The sequence below is a fragment of the Argentina anserina genome, chromosome 6 (genome assembly GCF_933775445.1).
Source record: "Argentina anserina chromosome 6, drPotAnse1.1, whole genome shotgun sequence".
Classification (NCBI taxonomy): Eukaryota; Viridiplantae; Streptophyta; class Magnoliopsida; order Rosales; family Rosaceae; genus Argentina; species Argentina anserina.
In genome coordinates this window covers 35347840-35363675 of record NC_065877.1, presented here as the reverse complement: position 1 = coordinate 35363675, position 15836 = coordinate 35347840, and the positions used below count along the sequence as shown (strand labels likewise).

Sequence of the window (15836 nt, the reverse complement as noted above, 5' to 3'; positions counted from 1 at the left end):
TTATTTACTGAGATTGTATTTACATTTAAACAGTATTTATACGTACAAAAATATGTATATAGTATTTATACGTACAGAAATACGTATATAGTACTTATACGTACAGAAATACGCATATAGTATTTATACATACAGAAATACGTATATAGTATTTATACGTACAGAAAATACGTATTAATTGTTTATTGTACAGTAACCGTGAATAGTAACATTAACACTGAACAGTAACTTCGTAAAACCGAAAATTGCTGAACAGTAACCGATTATTACTGTTTCGGCATTTAAAGGTTTACGAAACGATTCTAAATTCTTTTCTTATCTTTTCAAGGTGATCGTTAAATCAAGGAAAGGAATTATCTTCGGGAATTGTGGAATTTCGCTCAAGTCAATAAGGTGAGTAAAATCTCACATATTTACGAATCTACCCTCGCGGTGATTCAAGATTTTGCAAAAGTATTTAATAATGAATTACAACATGTATACAATTTAGTGGATTATATATATATACTGTATAATGGTAATAATTGCATATATATATAGTTCATTATATTATATACTGTTATTAATTCATTAGAAATGATCATTTTGATGGCGGAAGATTGTGTATTGAGCATGTGTTGTGAAATATGACATGTATAAGATATAGTGGACTATATATATATATTGTATAATGGTAAATAAGTACGAATATATATAGTTTGCTATATAATATACTGTTATTATTTTATTGTGAATGTATTGAGCATGTGATTTGAATTGTACAATATGATGAGAGATTATTGTACATGATTTTAACATTGAGATTGTTAAAATATTGATTTGTCTTCGGACGTGATTTGGTACAATATGATGTGAGATTATTGTACGTGATTTTAACATTGAGATTGTTAAAATATTGATTTGTCTTCGGACGTGATTTGGTACAATATGATGTGAGATTATTGTACGTGTTTGGCAAGTCGGAACCTAGCCTTTGGCCGGGCGAAAGTTACGATACAGTTAGAGCTCTAGTCTGTCTGCCTTAGTACTGCATGTGAGGTAACGGGTGGTTACCTGCTCATGGGTACTCAGTTTACCGCATTTTCGTGAGCTCGCTCGGATACTGATGGAGTCCTTTGGAGGGTAACCAGTGAGTAGTAAGAACCTTTAAGCCCTTTGGCCAAAAGAGACGAATGAGTCCCTTTCTCCACCACCCTCCCTTTATGAAGAACAATGATAAGATCACACTGTTGTATGGTACTCAACCGGTGCGCCACCACCACACTAGTCCTCCCCACCATAATTCTCTCTAGGGCATCTTGCACCACCTTCTCCGACTGACTATCAAGCGCGCTGGTCGCCTCATCTAATAATAACACCACCGGGTTCCTCAATATAGCTCTGGCTATAGCAATGCGTTGCTTCTGTCCCCCAGATAGTTGTACTCCTTTGTCTCCACAGGAAGTGTCATACCCCTCCGTGAGGCTCGAGATGAAATCGTGAGCGTTAGCTGCCTTCGCTGCCTCAATAATCTCCAATTCGTCAACCTTGTCCAACGCGCCATATATGATATTCTCTCTTATGGTACCTGAAAATAGCGTTGGCTCTTGGCTAACAAGTGCTATGTGTTTCCTCAATGATCTAAGGTGGTAGGATTTCACATCCCGACCATCAATTATCACTTCCCCTCTCATTGGATCATAAAATCTTTCGATCAATCCAATGATTGTCGACTTTCCCGACCCACTTTGTCCCATCAATGCCGTAGATTTTCCTGCTTCAATATTCATTGAGAATCCTTTGAAGATCAGTACGTCCGGTCTAGAAGGATAGGCAAAATATATGTCACGAAGTTCTATTTGACCCTTTATACTTATAGATTCGCAACCTTCTTCGGGTTCAATTTTTGTGACCCGGTCTAACACAGCAAACAGGGACGCAACTGCGTCCGATCCTTTCACAAGGTCCGAAGTCATACTTCCTGCTTCCGCAATGACCTTACCCGTGCTCACCAATATCATGTACGTCTCAAACAGTGCTTTCGCAGTTATGTAGCCCTTGGCAACGAGCTGTCCTCCGTACCAAAACTCAAAAGCCCAGATAATAGTGTTCAGACCTTGAGAACAACCAAGCGCAATACCAGCCAGCCATGATTGCCGGATGTTCTCCTTACGCGGCCCTTGTTGGGCCTTTTCGAGCATTTTCAGCAGGCGGTCTTGAGAAGAGAAGGCGGTGACGGTCCTCAGGTTAGAGACTGCCTCTGCAGCTAGCTTGCTACTTTCATTTTGAGCTTTGATGGCTTTACTTGACATGCTTTTTAGAAGGACGCGCCTGGTGTAGAAACACACAATGGTGATGGGTTGCAGTGCTATCATAACTGAGGCCAGCCTCCATGCAATGATCAATCCCATTGTGCCTGCTACAGTGACAGATGCGAAGGTTTGTACAAGTAGGGATATCCGATCACCCACTAAAGATCTCACCTGCAAGAAGAGGCGTACATTCCTCAATTGTAAATTATGAAATGCATGCATGTATAAAACACAATCTAGTAAAAATCTGCCAATTGAAAGTCGACATGCATATATAGGATACTAACCAATTAAGTAAAAGTTGGTAAAATTAAATATGCGTACCACATTGGCATCTTTGGCAAGTCTAGAGCAAATGGCACCACTAAAATTTTCATCTTGATCAAACCACCCAGCTTCAAATGTAAGAATTTTTGAAAGCATCTGCTCTCTAATTCTTTTAGTCAAGTACTCTCCGAGGTAAGCAAAGTAGTAATGCTGGCAAATGTTAACTAGAAAAGAGAGGATACCCAACCCAACAAAACACAGAGAATATATCTTCGTTTTCTCCTTGATCTCATCGTGATCTTCCAAGAAGTAAACAGACACTGTTGACCCTAGGGTGAATGCAAACAAGGGCTGAACTGCACCGAACAATACCGCACCAAAGCACCCCAAAAGCGCTTGTTTCCACTCCGGAGAATTCAAGGCCATCAATCTTTGAAAAGACGGGACCGGCAGCTTCTTAACTTCTGTGATTTCATCTTCCCCAACATGAACCGAAGAAGCTCCACCATCCGCAAGCAAGTTTTCAGAACTCGAACGGCTAACCATTGAAAGCCTACAACTACTCGTGTCATGAATGTCCATGTCCTTAATAGAGGATGATGCTATATGTGCGTGATCTGTTTGTTGTAAACGGACAAGCGAAGTGTAGAGACCATTTTCACGTTGCAATAGCTCGTCGTGTGAGCCTGTCTCCTTCACCTGCCCGTTTTGAACAACAGCAATGACATCGGCGTTTCGGATGGTGGAGAGGCGGTGGGCGATGATGATCGTCGTACGTCCCACGGCTGCTTTGTCCAGAGTTTCTTGGACTACAAGCTCGGATTCGGAGTCTAATGCGCTGGTGGCTTCATCTAGAAGGAGGATTCGTGGTTTCTTGATGATTGCTCGAGCGATGGCTATTCTTTGCTTCTGTCCTCCCGAAATTTGAATACCATTTTCGCCAACCTGCAGCAGTTAATAAAACTTTACCTTTAGCACTTTCTCAACCCTGATCATTGGACTGGAATCATCAAATGAACGCACTAAAACCGGGTACGTACTGTGACAGTAATTTGTTGTTAACAAAACATGATCAGGTTCGTGCATGTCATGAAAAATTATTTCGTAATTAAAAAACAATTATGAAGAAAATTGTCAAATGTTCAATTCGTAAATGAATTCTCATCACCTTTAGACAAATCTGATCTTTGGGTCAATGGAAAGAAGAAAATTAACATGTATAGCTTTCAAGTAATTTGCATGGTTGCTCTCTAATTTCTAGGTCGGCTCGCAACAATTAATCTTGCATTTCTCTACAAACATTGATGGAAATTGTCTACATGGAGTGTTAACGTAACGTAGAAAAATAACGTATTGATCGATCATGATAATGACAAGAAGAGAACTAACTCAACTGTACGAACCTGTGTGTCATATCCCAGAGGCAACTGAGAGATGAAATAGTGAGCATTTGAAGCTTTACCAGCCTCAATAACCGCGTCCATGGTAGCATCTTCTTTCCCAAAAAGTATGTTCTCTCTTATGCTGGTTGCAAATAGAGCAGGCTCTTGGCTCACAAGCCCCATCTGGGACCTCAGCCACTTGAGTTGACAGTTGTTTATTGCCACCCCATCAATGAGTATTTCTCCCCCGATTGGATCATAAAATCTCTGCAACAAAGAAATCACTGTCGACTTTCCGGAGCCACTGCGACCGACCAATGCCACAGTCTTCCCAGCTGGAACCGTTAAGGTGAAGTTGTTGAAGATGATGCTTTCTGGCCTTGAAGGGTATGCGAACTCAACGTGCTTGAATACAACTTCTCCGTGAACGTTCTCTATCATTTCACCTTCCATGTTGTCTGTGTCGATCTTGGGGACTCTCCGAATAACCTCCATTATCCGCTCTGCTGCGGAGAACGCTTCTGCGAAGTACTTAAGGTCTGATAACCCTCTTCCGAATGCCCTGTTCAAACAATTTATCAAACACATGCATTTGGAATTTTACTTAAAATTCTTATATGAGTTTGATGATGTGAAACAAGTTCTTACAATCCACCGAGTATTATTCCAGTACCAGCTGACACAACAGTGCCTCCAAGCGCGCGATGATACATGACCATTCTGCTGCCATAGTACGACATGAAAGACCAAATAGCAAAATTAATGCCATTGCTTCCAATGGCCAAGCCTTTTGCCAGACCCTGACTCAAACCCAACTTCACTGAGCCTCGCAAAGCTGCAGAGAACTCTGAAATTGTTTTCTTTTCCCCAACAAAGGCGTAAACAGTTCTGATTGATGATAGTGCCTGCTCTACTATTGCGCCAGCCTTGTTGTATTCGTCTTTAATCTGCCTAGCAAGTCCCATCAAAACCCTACCGTAAATTAAACCCGGAATTATCAGCAGCACCACAAACGGAAATGCAACGATGGCTAGCCTCCACAGCATTATGAATGCCGCCACATAGCTCCCAAAGAACAAAGAACAGTTCATTATAAAGTTTGGCACCTAATTAAGAAGGTGGCAATAATAATACATCATCAAACATTTTTTGAGATTTGCGAGCTTCATAATCCAAATCAAATTCCCTTTCAAAATGATGCTATATATTCACCTTTTCACTGATGAAGTCCTGAATCACGAGGCTGTCACTAGAGATACTGGTTATCACCTCAGAGGTGCTTGTGACATGCAGATCAAAGTAACCCACATCTTGCCTAAGAACAGCTTTCAGATACGTTACTCTCATTCTAGCTCCTTGTCTCTCACCAGTTCTTGTCCAACAATATCCCTCTACACAAATTAGTCCATTCAAACTAATAATATTGATCTGCTCTTCTCCAAAACATGAATCAATCTTTAGTAAAACTAGAAGAAGAAAAGAACTCCACCTAGGAAACAATTGATCAATGTTCCACAAGCCAAGTACAATAGTGCCACTGCATTCTGTCCGGATCCAGTGTCCACCACAAAATCAAAATCAAGTTAAAGAAAAAAAACACAAAACTGTCATGTATAATTAAGCTGAAACAAATCTAAAGAGTACCTTTTGGAGGTTATGCAAGAAAACACCTTGAGCGTCACTTGAGGCGCCGCCGATATTGTTCATCAAGCGGCCAGTGATTAGCAACACAAAAGGAGTTGAGAAGCCATCTCCAATGGCTCCCAACAACCCGAAGATCATCAGGACTTTATCGACACCATCGGCGTGCATGAAAACAGACCGGATAGATGATGCACATGTCTTCTTCTTCACTTCTATTTCTTCCCCCATTTACTCCACACTTCTTTTTTGTTCTGAGGAATCAAAGAGTGACTAGATCTCGTCAGCTCAATGATATTCATATAGCATGAAGATGACAGGCCTTGCATAAAAGGAATCTGGATGTTTAAAAACTAATCACGGTTAATTGACTATAAATATTTAAGCCATTACTGACGAGGATCCAGTACGTTCAGGCGGTTCAGCTAATTTATGATTAAAAATTTTAAATCAGATAATAAAAGCATCTGGGTCTAGCTTGAGGTTAACAACAGATTATTTTTCTAATAAAAGAGATATACAATCAACAATAGACATCGAAACTCTGACTCTCTGAGTCTGGTGTTTTGATCGATGTTTAGGCTAATAGGTTATAACTTGGCTCGTACGTGGAAATGTGGAATACGTAGTCATTAGAGTGATTAGAGTCATTAGACTAATGACGTCCAAGTAGTACAAAACAAACTTTTTTGAACATGTCTTCATGGGGGAGCACATCACCTGTGCCAAGAGAACCATGTGCCAAAAATATGCCTACAATAAAAACCCGGCACGTGGAATTCCACTCCGTTCACTTAACCATAGTCAAGCTAAAATCATTTTGTTTTGAATTTTCTTTTCTTCTTTTGTTTTTAAGAATAAAAGAAAGACAAAAACACCATCTCCCATCATCCACTATCCAAGGCTTTGGAGTTGGGTTGGGTTTCGCGGCTGCCGCCATGGCTTTCTCCGGTATGTTGACTCTCGGGTGGATTTTTAAGGCTTCTGAGTTTTGGCGGAGGCGATATGGCATGTAGATGTTTGGAGCAGGGTGGGTCGGGATATGGAGCAGAGAAACATATATTTATGCTTGAACTCGTAAATTTTGGTTTGTGCTATAATCATCTGCAAACAAAAGAGAGAATATAGATGGCTATGGTTTTTGTTCTTTCCCAGTATAAAGTGGGATTGATTATATGACCCCTATCCTCGGGGTTGTATCAAATCAAATTCTACTTCTTCTCCACTTCATCGTCAATTTTTTCTCTCCTAATCTTCTTCTCCTCAAATCCATATCCTGCTCAATCGGGTTGGCGGTCTTGATCGAACTCAAGCTATCAATGTCGACACCCATTATTATCTTTCGGATCGTCGCGTATAAATCGAGCCGGGTATCGACTGAAGCCGCAATGATCTTGTTCATGAGGCCAACGACCTTTTTTCTGAGGTGGGAGTCGCCGGGGAAGGGAAGTTAATTACAAAAGTTCAAAGGGGGTCTAAGTTTAAATTCTCAGCGTGCCTCACTAGTCACTACCCATGGCGATTAGATGATTCTAGTTCTGGGCTCATGAAATGCATACATCTGCGTGTTGGTGAGTGAAAAAAGAAAAAGAGTAAAAGAGTATTATGACCTGAAGTCAAGGCCGGAGTTTTGCTAAGATTTCATTTTTTACTTCGTTGAATGAAAATATATTTACTAACTCTGGTTAGGTTATGGTAAGTGGAATTCCACGTGTCGGTTTTTTATTGTAGGCACATTTTTGGCACATGGTTCTCTTGGCACATGTGATGTGCTCCCGTCTTCATGAATGCATATCTTGTTTGATAATTTTTGTTTTTGGTAATTTCCACAGCAAAGAAGACGAGAGAGGTCGTCTGCGAAGGGTTTTAAACTTTTAATTAACAAACTAATTATAATGCCCAGTAAGGTCCTAACTCCTAAGTTTATTGGACGTATGAAAGATGTGTTGCACAAGTCGTATATGAATTGTAATCTGTACGTAGCTTGGCTAATTTGCTTCATTTCGTAATAAAATTACAATGTACAGTTGTTCTTAAAACAATTCATAATATAATTATATATACATGCTTATGATCAGTAAGCTGGAAACATCATGTATTGATATATGGCATCAGACCAACAGTTATAAACTTTGTTACTCCATCATCAATAAGAGAAGCAAATCGCACGCGCTGATCATCATCATACATTCATACATACACAGTACTTAGGTATACGTACGATAATTAACACTACTACGTACAAGGAATCGTATGCCTTCAGAATCCAACGTTTTCATGGAGAAACGAAAAAAGGGTTCGATCATGGCAATTTGGTAAGCTCTGATGCGGATGGAGTCCTTTGGAGGGTAACCAATGAGTAGTATGAACCTTTAGGCCCTTTGGCCAAAAGAGACGAGTGAGTCCCTTTCTCCACAACCTTCCCTTTATCAAGGACAGTGATAAGATCACAGTGTTGTATGGTACTCAACCTGTGCGCCACCACCACACTAGTCCTCCCCACCATCACTCTCTCTAGGGCATCTTGCACCACCTTCTCCGACTGACTATCAAGCGCGCTGGTCGCCTCATCTAATAGTAACACCACCGGGTTCCTCAATATGGCTCTTGCTATAGCAATGCGTTGCTTCTGTCCCCCAGATAGTTGCACTCCTCTATCTCCACACGAAGTGTCATACCCTTCCTTGAGGCTTGAGATGAAATCGTGAGCATTGGCTGCCTTTGCTGCTTCAATAATCTCCAATTCATCAATCTTATCCGATACGCCATATATGATATTCTCTCTTATGGTACCTGAAAATAGCGTTGGTTCTTGGCTAACAAGTGCTATGTGTTTCCTCAATGACCTAAGGTGGTATGATTTCACATCCCGACCATCAATTATCACTTCCCCTTTCAATGGATCATAAAATCTTTCAATTAATCCGATGATTGTTGATTTTCCAGAACCGCTTTGTCCCACTAATGCAGTTGATTTTCCGGCTTCAATTTTGATTGAGAAACCTTTGAAGATCATCACATCAGGTCTAGCTGGGTACGCAAAATGTACATTACGAAGTTCTATGTGACCTGTTATTCTTTTGGGCACACAACCTTCCGGGTCGTCAGGTTCTATATTGGTGAACCGGTCCAACACTGCAAATACAGAAGCAACGGAATCCGACCCTTTTGCGAGATCCGAAGTCATACTTCCGGCATCGGCAATAACCCGGCCGGTGCTCACCAGTATCATGAAAGTCTCAAACAGCTCTTTGGCTGTGACGTAGCCCTGGGAAATGAGCTTGCCTCCGTACCAAAAGTCAAACGCCCAAGTGATAGTGGTAAGGCTTTGTGAACAGCCAAGCCCAATACCCGCATACCAAGACTGTCGGATGCTCTCCTTACGTGGGCCTTCTTGGGCTTTCTCAAGCATTTTCAACAGGCGATCCTGAGATGAGAAGGCAGTGATGGTCCTCAGGTTGGAGACTGCTTCTGCAGCCAGCTTGCTACTTTCATCTTGAGATTTGAGGGCTTTCTTGGACATGCTCTTGAGCAGAACTCGCCTGGTGTAGAAGCTCACAATGATAATTGGTTGCACTGCTATCATAACGATGGCAAGTCTCCATGCAATGACCAATCCCATTGTGCAGGCTACAGTCACAGCTGAGATGGTTTGAACAAGCAGAGCCATCCTATCTCCCACTAAAGATCTCACCTGAAAACATATAATCAAAACACTCGTTTATAAGACAACTTCATCCTTCACTTCAGATATTTATTAACTTAATGTATATAGTATGAGACTATGAGATAAAGTACGTATACGTACCACATTGGCATCTTTGGCAAGTCTAGAGCAAATGGCACCACTAGAATTTTCAACTTGGTCAAACCATCCAACTTCGAATGTAAGGATCTTGGAAAGCATCCTCTCTCTAACTCTCTTAGTTAAGTACTCTCCCATGTAGGCAAAGTTGTAATGCTGACAAATGTTAACCAACAAAGAGAAAATGGCCAACCCGAGAAAGCAAAGTGCATAGATTCTCGTCTTCTCCTTAATCTCATCATGATCTGTCAAAAAATAAACTGATATCATTGATCCCAAAGCAAATGCATATACTGGCTGAACTGCACCAAAAATTGTCGCACTGAAGCACCCCAAAAGGGCTTGTTTCCACTCCGGAATATTCAAAGCTATTAATCTTTTGAAAGATGGGACAGGTAGCTTCTTCCCTTCTACGATCTCATCTTCCCCAGCAACCACTGATGAAGCTCGACCCTGGGCAAATGAGTTGGCCGAACTCGAGCGGCTGACTATAGAAAGCCTACGGCTGCTTGTGTTGCGAATGTCCAGGTTTGATATAGACGACGATGCGTAATGTCCTTGCTCTTCTGGTTGCTTCTCTGTCTGTTGTAAGCGGATAAGCGAGGTATAGAGACCATTATCACGTTGGAATAGCTCCTCGTGTGAGCCTATTTCCATGACCTGCCCATTTTGAACGACGGCAATAATGTCCGCGTTTCGGATGGTGGAGAGGCGGTGAGCGATGATGATCGTCGTCCGTCCCACCGCTGCTTTGTCCAGAGCTTCTTGAACTACACGCTCCGATTCTGAGTCCAATGCGCTCGTTGCTTCATCTAGGAGAAGGATGCGTGGTTTCTTGATAACTGCTCGTGCAATGGCTATTCTTTGCTTCTGCCCTCCCGACATTTGAACACCTCTCTCACCAACCTGCAGCAGTTTGAACGTACGTTCTCTAGATCTTTAGTACTTTTAGATTTAGTCGAAAAAAACTAACAAAATCTGAGTATGTTAATTACTCCAAGTAATTTGACATTTCATCTGAAGTAAAAGAATGCTTAATTAATTATCTTGATCTAGTGCAGTTGTTTACAAATTGTACGTGGCACGTGCATAATGCAAAGTGAATTATTTATCCATCCTTAGCTGAAATATGTTGACAGAAAATATTTTGGCGAAACAATATGACGTCAGATCCGGTGCCACAATTCTACGTGGCATGCCACATCACATTATCATGTCAGCAATTACAAATTTACAATAATTACAAAATGTCATTTTTGAATGAAAAAACAATTTTATCCTAGTTAATCCAACGGCTCTAGATTATTATAAAAAAAATTGTAGTTCTTGTTTATATCATTTTGAAAAATGTAATATAAAAAATTTGATATTTACAAAGTATGCTTGAAATATATAAATATATAGATATATACATTTTATATGTATATAGATGTGTGTGCGTGAAATATATCTATACATATATGTGTGTATGGGTTGCATATATGGTAATTTTATTAATTAATTATAGTTATTAATTAATCATAAATGTAAATAAATTAAATATTAGAAAGTCATAAATCATAAATATGATATTAATTAAGATATGTATACTCTAGAAAAAATAACATATGTTACCTTACTTATCCCCTTAAATCGATTATACCCTAATAAAATAATATTTTCTTTCAGAAAAAACCAAAAGAATCTTACTAGAAATGTTCATCTAAATAAATGTTGTAAGGTAACTAAATCATTTGAAATTTAAAAATAAATAAATAAGGTATCCGAATTATATATCTCCATGAAAATATTTCTTTAAGAAAAACGAAAATATTTCATAATTTAATAATCATAATGAATAAATTAAATGTCGTATATATCACATGTCGTAATTATATTTTAAAAACATTATTGTGATAAAAAAATGATAAAAAAATATTTTATAATAATTTAGAACGATTGGATTAACAATGATAAGATTGTCTTTTCATTTAAAAATAACATTGTGTGATTATTGTAATTGTTGACATGTCAATGTGACGTGACATGCCACATAGAATTCCAGCGCCGAATTTGGCGCCATACGTTGACAGTTTAATACTAACACGCATCTTAGCTGAAAGTCTATAATGAATTATTTATTCATACGTATTATGTAGGAGAGTAAATAAAGAGATGCTCTGACGTATAGAAGTAGACCAACTCCACTATTAGTATAGCTTAATTAGTAACACCACCTGTACAGAATCGTGTTGTTCATAAGAAGCAAGGATTACTTATCTATATTACCTAATAATGTATCAACGTAATAATACACCACAAAAAAGTCCTATGTACTAAATGGCAAACATAAGTTCATTGTTAAATTCAGTAATAAACTATGTTACCAATTAAAGTAGTTAGCGAACAGATTAAGACAGCTATGAGTTAATAACCTTATTTTATTTCTTATTTACTAGCTTACGATATGCTTACAAGTTAAAACATTCATATATAGATTCATAATCTATTATATATATATATATATATAACAGTGTTGATACATCGAATTTGAAGGCAAAGAATATAGCATAATTAGAAAATTAGTGTTCATGGAGCACGATTAATTAGTATTTTATAACTGGAAGTAGAACTGCGCATGCATATTGGATTCTTCTGTTTATTGATAAAAAGGTGGGGAACCGTATTATTCTAGTTTTGACTAAATGCAAAGCAGCAATTGGTCGTTTGAGAAAAAGAGATATCTAATAGCATCAGCAGATCGATCAATAATAGACTAACCTGAGTATCATATCCCAGAGGCAACTGAGAGATGAAATTGTGAGCATTAGAAGCTTTACCAGCCTCAATGACCTCTTCCATGGTAGCATCTTCTTTCCCAAAAAGTATGTTCTCTTGTATGCTGGTTGCAAACAGAGCAGGCTCTTGGCTCACAAGTCCCATCTGTGACCTCAACCACTTGAGCTGACACTTGTTTATGGCCACCCCATCGATTAGTATCTCTCCCCCAATGGGATCATAAAATCTCTGCAACAGCGAAATCACTGTCGATTTTCCGGAGCCACTACCACCCACCAATGCCACGGTTTTCCCAGCCGGAACTGTTAAATTGAAGTCTACGAAGATGATGCTTTCCGGCCTTGACGGGTAGGCAAATTCAACGTGCTTGAATTCAACTTCCCCTGAGACGTTCTCTAGTATTTCTCCTTCCATGTTGTCTGAGTCGATTTTAGGGACCCTCCGAATTACCTCCATTATTCGTTCAGCGGCTGAACACGCTTCTGAGAAGTACTTCAAGTTTGATAAGCCTGCTCCTAGTGCTCTGTATCAATTTATTGAACAATATTTAGTACTTGCATTCATTTTTCAAACTGCATAACTGAAATTAGTGATGTAGAAGATTGCAAGATCTTACAATCCCCCAACAGCTATTGCAGCACCAACGGCGAAAACAGTGCCTCCCTTAGCGCCATGGTACATGACCATTCTGCTGCCATAGTAGGACATGAAAGACCAAATGGCGAAAACGACACCGTTGCTTCCAATGGCCAAGCCTTTTGCCAAGCCTTGACTTAACCCCAACTTCACTGATCCTTCAAGAGCTGCAGAGAACTCTGTTATGGTCTTATTCTCTCCAACAAATGCATACACGGTTCTAATTGATGACAGTGCCTGTTCTGCTATTGTGCCAGCCTTGTTGTATTCATCCCTTATCTGCCTAGCCAGTCCCATCAAAGTCCGTCCATATATTAAACCCGGAATCACTAAAAGTACCACAAAAGGTAACCCAACGATGGCTAGCTTCCACAGCATTATGAATGCCGCAATATAGCTCCCAAGGAACATAGAGCAGTTCATTACAAAGTTTGGAACCTGGAGGTGGCAATTCATCAAATGTTGAGAGAGCATATTAGAAACAAATTAAAGTTACATTTCGTACTGAGAATGATAATAAATATCAAACCTTTTCACTAAGGACGTCTTGAATCACGAGGCTGTCACTAGAGACACTTGTGATAACTTCTGAGGTGCTTGTGACATGCAGATCAAAGTATCCTACATCTTGCCTTAGGACTGCTTTCAAATATCTCACTCTCATTCTAGCTGCTTGTCTCTCACCAGTTCTTGTCCAACAATATCCCTCTAATTTAAGCAAAAAAGTCTATTTAAATTAATTGGTTCTTGCACCAGAGAAAGAGATAATATTGGCGATATAAGAAGAAAAACCCACCTAGGAAACAACAAACAAATGATGCAGAAGCCAAGTACAATAGTGCCACTGCATTCTGTCCACCACAAAATCAGAACCCAAGTTAGATATTCATGTAGTCATATATAAGTATATATATATATATTATGTATACATGTAGGCATACTCATCAATACCATTACTGCAGCATATATCATATACCTTATTGATACTATGCAAGAAAGCATCTTGAGCATTAGATATGGCGCCGCCGACGTTGTTCATCAAGCGGCTAGTGATCAACAAGACCAGAGGCGTCGTGCAGCCGTCGCCGATGCTTCCGAACAGTCCCAAGGCCATCAAGAGTTTATCAACACCATCAGCGTGCATGAAAACGGAGCGTACCGAAGAGCCACCTTTATTCTTGCTCTCCATTTTCTCTCCCTTTTTTCCGACTACTCTTTCTTTTCTCTCAGGAACCCAAGAACGGGCACTTCCTTTTCCCTGAGGAACCCAGTAATGGTTAGAATCTATCTCAGACCGACCCACGTCTATGTAATTGCTATGAAATTATGCCAGAGCTCTGACCTAACCTGCTACTGACAAATTTAGAAGAGAGAAGCTATGTATATATAGGTGTGCCGTGTGCAGAGGTTAGTGTATGCTAAGGGTTTGGTATTGTATATGGACAGGTGACAGGTCTATTTCTTTAAAATTGATCTGGATGATGATTTAACAATGATCGTCAGATGAGGAGAAAACAAATTCTCGGGTTGACTTAAAAAAATTAATCCACTGCAAAAAAACGTCATTAGTGACGATGAGGAGGGGGACCAAGATCAGCATACCTAATACTCCCCCGCTAGCTGATTAGTACTGATTATACTTAGTAGATAGGCATCTGTAGGTTAATTATGCGGTATTGCAACTAGGTTATGTTGATCTGATATTTGGAATTTCGTCCGAATTATAATTTATAAGATGGAAATATGGAACAAATTAGAAGAATTAATCTTATCACAGCCCGATTGTTATGTGATATCTTAATTTGAAACTTAATTGCACATATGCATTGCAATCTTATTTCAGCTACAAATTTATAGAAGTGGCCAATTAATTATCTTCAACAAGTGAGTTAAAAGATCGAAGTGATCGAGTGAGCAGTACTGCAGTAGTTAACGCATGAGTGACCAATTAAGTGGGTCTGTAACTCTGTAACACCATGGTTGTTATTTAAATTAGGTTAGAACTTAGAACTATTCGAAATGCTTGTATGATATGCTTTCGATCTATTGCCGGTGGAGACCCTACTGAACCGAGGGTCGGATGGATCTGTTCAGCTAGCAACAATTTAATTACGGGCACCAAGATCGCATATTATGGCACCCTAACAGTGCACTATAGCATTTTTCTTAGAACATAAGTGTAGGCTACGAACTCATTATAGTACATCGATCATTTTATAATGACTAGATTCTCGTACCCGTGCAATGCACGTGTTAATTTATCGCACGAGTTTATTATGTAAAGATGTAAAAAAAAAAACAGATTTTATTTGCCGTTACATGTTTTATTTTATTTTTTGAAGACTTATCCGTTTTGATTTTTTCAACACAATTATTTTGTGTAATTTTGTTTGATAAAATGTATTTGGGCAAAACACAATTTGGTGGTTTTTGAAGGATGTTCGCTTTATAATAGTAGAGATTTACCTGATTAAGCTACACTACAAGAGACTAGCTTGGATACTATTATTTTGATGGCTAGACATTGGTAAAACACTCATGATCAACGTAATTTCAAATAGCTAGACAGCTTCCGTTTTAGGCTTTTAGCAAGTTTATTCGCATATTGCATACTACCTACATGGCTCGATCAATGCCAAAAAAAGTCACCGATGGATGCATCAACAATTATAGAAACAATGATAATTCATATATATTATCATATTCGATCATGGCCTCCTTATGCCATAAAAGTTTTAAGAATAAGCTATCTAATTAAGTCATGTTCAGGACAACAATATGACAGTATTGTTAGCCTAGTTAGCTGCTTAATTAATTATATAAGCTGTGGACAAATCTTCCAAACTATTATATATATCATCCATTGTGAGTCATACTAACAGCTTGCCTTAATTTGCGTGGTTCCTATTACAGCTAAATTCAGAAATAAAATAGTCAAGCTACTTGAGATTGGATTGCTAATAATCTTAAGTCATGCATGTTCGATGAGCTAACTCAGCTAAGCCACCAGTCACCATTTGTATGTACTAAGTATAA

At 39.1% G+C, this 15836-nt stretch overlaps 2 protein-coding genes across 2 annotated transcripts; both read right to left on the bottom strand.

Moving 5' to 3' along the window:
• Positions 1–1067: 1067 nt before the first annotated feature.
• Positions 1068–5812, bottom strand: LOC126797428 (ABC transporter B family member 15-like). The gene is made up of 7 exons (XM_050524061.1): positions 5585–5812; positions 5430–5484; positions 5153–5331; positions 4589–5046; positions 3962–4502; positions 2616–3503; positions 1068–2462 (listed from the first exon to the last, which is right to left on the bottom strand). The coding sequence occupies exons 1-7, from the start codon at positions 5810–5812 to the stop codon at positions 1068–1070; spliced, it is 3744 nt and encodes a 1247-aa protein (XP_050380018.1).
• A 1777-nt stretch (positions 5813–7589) lies between these two features.
• On the bottom strand, positions 7590–14133 carry LOC126797506 (ABC transporter B family member 15-like). The gene is made up of 7 exons (XM_050524134.1): positions 13777–14133; positions 13597–13651; positions 13330–13508; positions 12781–13238; positions 12147–12687; positions 9390–10292; positions 7590–9275 (listed from the first exon to the last, which is right to left on the bottom strand). Exons 1-7 carry the CDS (start codon positions 13987–13989, stop codon positions 7884–7886), a joined length of 3741 nt encoding a protein of 1246 aa, XP_050380091.1. The 5' UTR covers positions 13990–14133; the 3' UTR covers positions 7590–7883.
• Between the last annotated feature and the right edge of the window lie 1703 nt (positions 14134–15836).